The sequence below is a fragment of the Olea europaea genome, chromosome 7 (genome assembly GCF_002742605.1).
Source record: "Olea europaea var. sylvestris chromosome 7, O_europaea_v1, whole genome shotgun sequence".
Taxonomy (NCBI): Eukaryota; Viridiplantae; Streptophyta; class Magnoliopsida; order Lamiales; family Oleaceae; genus Olea; species Olea europaea.
Window position 1 is genome coordinate 1,582,481 of NC_036243.1, and position 2,558 is coordinate 1,585,038.

Consider the following 2,558-nt stretch of genomic DNA (forward strand, 5'->3'; position numbering starts at 1 on the left):
GGTATAGTAATTAGTTGACACTAAAGTACATATATTAGCACACACATAAAAGGAAATCAATAAAATTAACTTCGTATTTATCATTGTGTTAAACACACTTTACGGAATGTGGAATGTCTGTATAACAAATTTTTCCAGAAAATGTGAATTTTTTTCATGAATAAGTTATGAAACAAGAAAGGATTAAAATAATTGGAGAAGGGATACAAGTTTTGGCAAAGAAAAATTATTCAAATTAAAAGGCACGGCTATTTCCAAAAGAAGTTAAAAGATATTACGGCTATTTGCAAAAGAAGTTAAAAGATAATATCTTTTAACTCAACCAACTTATGAAATTCAAATTTTGTTTTAATTTCTTCGTTCTATATCATTTCAAGAGCAATGATATAATTTCTTCATTCATACTCCAACATATTTAACTTCATCATTATTCAATATATGCTAGTGCACATTACATAATTAAGACAGCAAATATTATACAACATTACACACAAACCACTACTAAATTTATATATTTATTGGCATCATATTCATCCACGAAGTTGTATATATAACGCGTAAATGCTACACTCTGTCGAACTGGATTCAGCTGGGAGGCTTAATTTAAGGTAGTGCATCCCTCATTCCACCAGTATTTTCGCTGCCTCCTCCACCTCCGGACGAACCTTCTTTTGTATAGCCTGGAGGATAACCTCCACCTCCAGGATACCCTCCTGGATAGCCTCCAGGATAGCCGCCAGGCCACGAACCTCCGGGTCCTGGCCAAATCTCTTCATTAACAAATTAAAACATTAACAATTCATGTTAGCCATTAATACATGTATACTATATTAATTTATGCTCATCATAAAACAAATTTATAAAAGACAGAACTTACGACTTCTTGCTGTCGCTTTTGATGTAAGCAGAAGAACCACAGCCGAGAAAATGCAAAAAGTAATTGTCTCGGAGCCCATTTTTCTCTCCAACTTATGCATACTGAATTTTGTTATACTTCTTCTTAATGAGTATTTTGGTGTGTCAAGCCTCTATTTATAGCTAAAATCTGGACAGAAGAGAGAGAGAGAGAGAGATTTGCTATTTGAGGTAAGTAGAGTACGTCTTGAATTGGTCTACGTTATCCTCGACCTTTCAGGGTTTACTTGTTTGCATTAGGGGGAAATAGAGATGATCATGTAGTGCCGAATTTCACCAACCGTTGAAATTTAATATCATAAATAAGTTAATGTCACATGATGAAGTGCCTAATTTATTTTCAATATATCCTATAACTTAGTCGAGAATAGTCTGCATACAAGGGCCTGTTCTATGTGATCTAATACCATATTTTTCTATTTTCTTGTAGTTTATTTCAGAAAATTGACGCAGATCGTTGTGCTGCCGTTATTTGCACTGCAACTTCATAGGTTAGAGGCCATTTGCGTCAATTATCGTTTTGTTTCTTGTGACCCCGGAAATGAGGTCGTCTGCGGTCGCGTTAGGGTATGCACAGTAAATAGATTGTCATTTAGCAGATGATATCCATTCAAATGGACAAAAGGTCAGATGGGTCCGAATTCAGTAACTGTTGTTTAAAGCTATTCATAATAAATAAAATAATTTTTTTTTTAGTAATGCTATTTGTAATCGCTCACGGTCGTAGTCGTCCTACGTGACATACATGTAGCAGTTACTGATTTGATATATTAATGTGATAATTTTTTATTGCTTTATGCATTAAATCACTAACTGACACATATATAACAAGTATGACGACTGCGATAATAAACGATTGCAAATAGCATTATTCTTCTTCTTCTTTTTTCCATTCACAATTAAACTTGAGTGAGATATTTCTAGCACAATTCTCACTGTTTGAAGGCCGACTCTGTTGACAGAGTCAAACTTGATTTTGAGCGAGTTGCTAGTTAATCTTATCGATATTTATAGGGATAATTGCAACAGCGATTTCTAACATTTTTGTTTTTTACAAATTTTACCCTAACGTTCATTTTGTACCAACGAAGGTCCTTAACATTTTATAAATATGTACCTGAGGTCCATCTAGATGAAAATCATCCAAAAAACCATTAGTTGACTGAAAAATTCCTTGAACTACCTTTTATCGCGACGATTTTATTGGATGTTGATATATTTTTGGACGGTGTTTTTTGACAGTATTTTGGACGATTTTATTGGATGTTGATTCCTTAATTTTTCTGGTCAATTGACGGTGTTTTGGACAATTTCCGTCCAAATGGACCTCAAATACATATTTATGAAAGGTTAAGAACATCCACTAACACAAAATAAAGATTAGGGTAAAGTCTGCAAAAAATGAAAAGATTAAGAACTGCTGCTGCAATTTTCCATATTTACATGGTTCATATACCATGCAATTCACTCATTTCATCCAAAATAGAATATCAAAACAAAATCGATTTGCCAAAGATCGCCAACGTCTAAGCCTCCAAAACTGATGCCAAAGTTGAGCACAAAAAATCTGGAATTGCTGAAACTTTTTATGTGTTTAATCTTGGTCATCGAGCAGCCATTTTTTGGATGATTGCGTGATCTTT

At 33.8% G+C, this 2,558-nt stretch overlaps 1 protein-coding gene across 2 annotated transcripts; it reads right to left on the bottom strand.

Moving 5' to 3' along the window:
- Positions 1-370: 370 nt before the first annotated feature.
- LOC111396650 (FAM10 family protein At4g22670-like) lies at positions 371-1,033 on the bottom strand. 2 transcript variants are annotated; one of them, XM_023023090.1, is made up of 2 exons: positions 878-1,033; positions 371-770 (listed from the first exon to the last, which is right to left on the bottom strand). In XM_023023090.1, exons 1-2 carry the CDS (start codon positions 975-977, stop codon positions 604-606), a joined length of 267 nt encoding a protein of 88 aa, XP_022878858.1. In that variant the 5' UTR covers positions 978-1,033; the 3' UTR covers positions 371-603. The 2 variants fall into 2 exon arrangements, with proteins under 2 accessions (XP_022878858.1, XP_022878859.1); XM_023023091.1 differs by having other exon boundaries at positions 371-758; positions 878-1,013.
- Between the last annotated feature and the right edge of the window lie 1,525 nt (positions 1,034-2,558).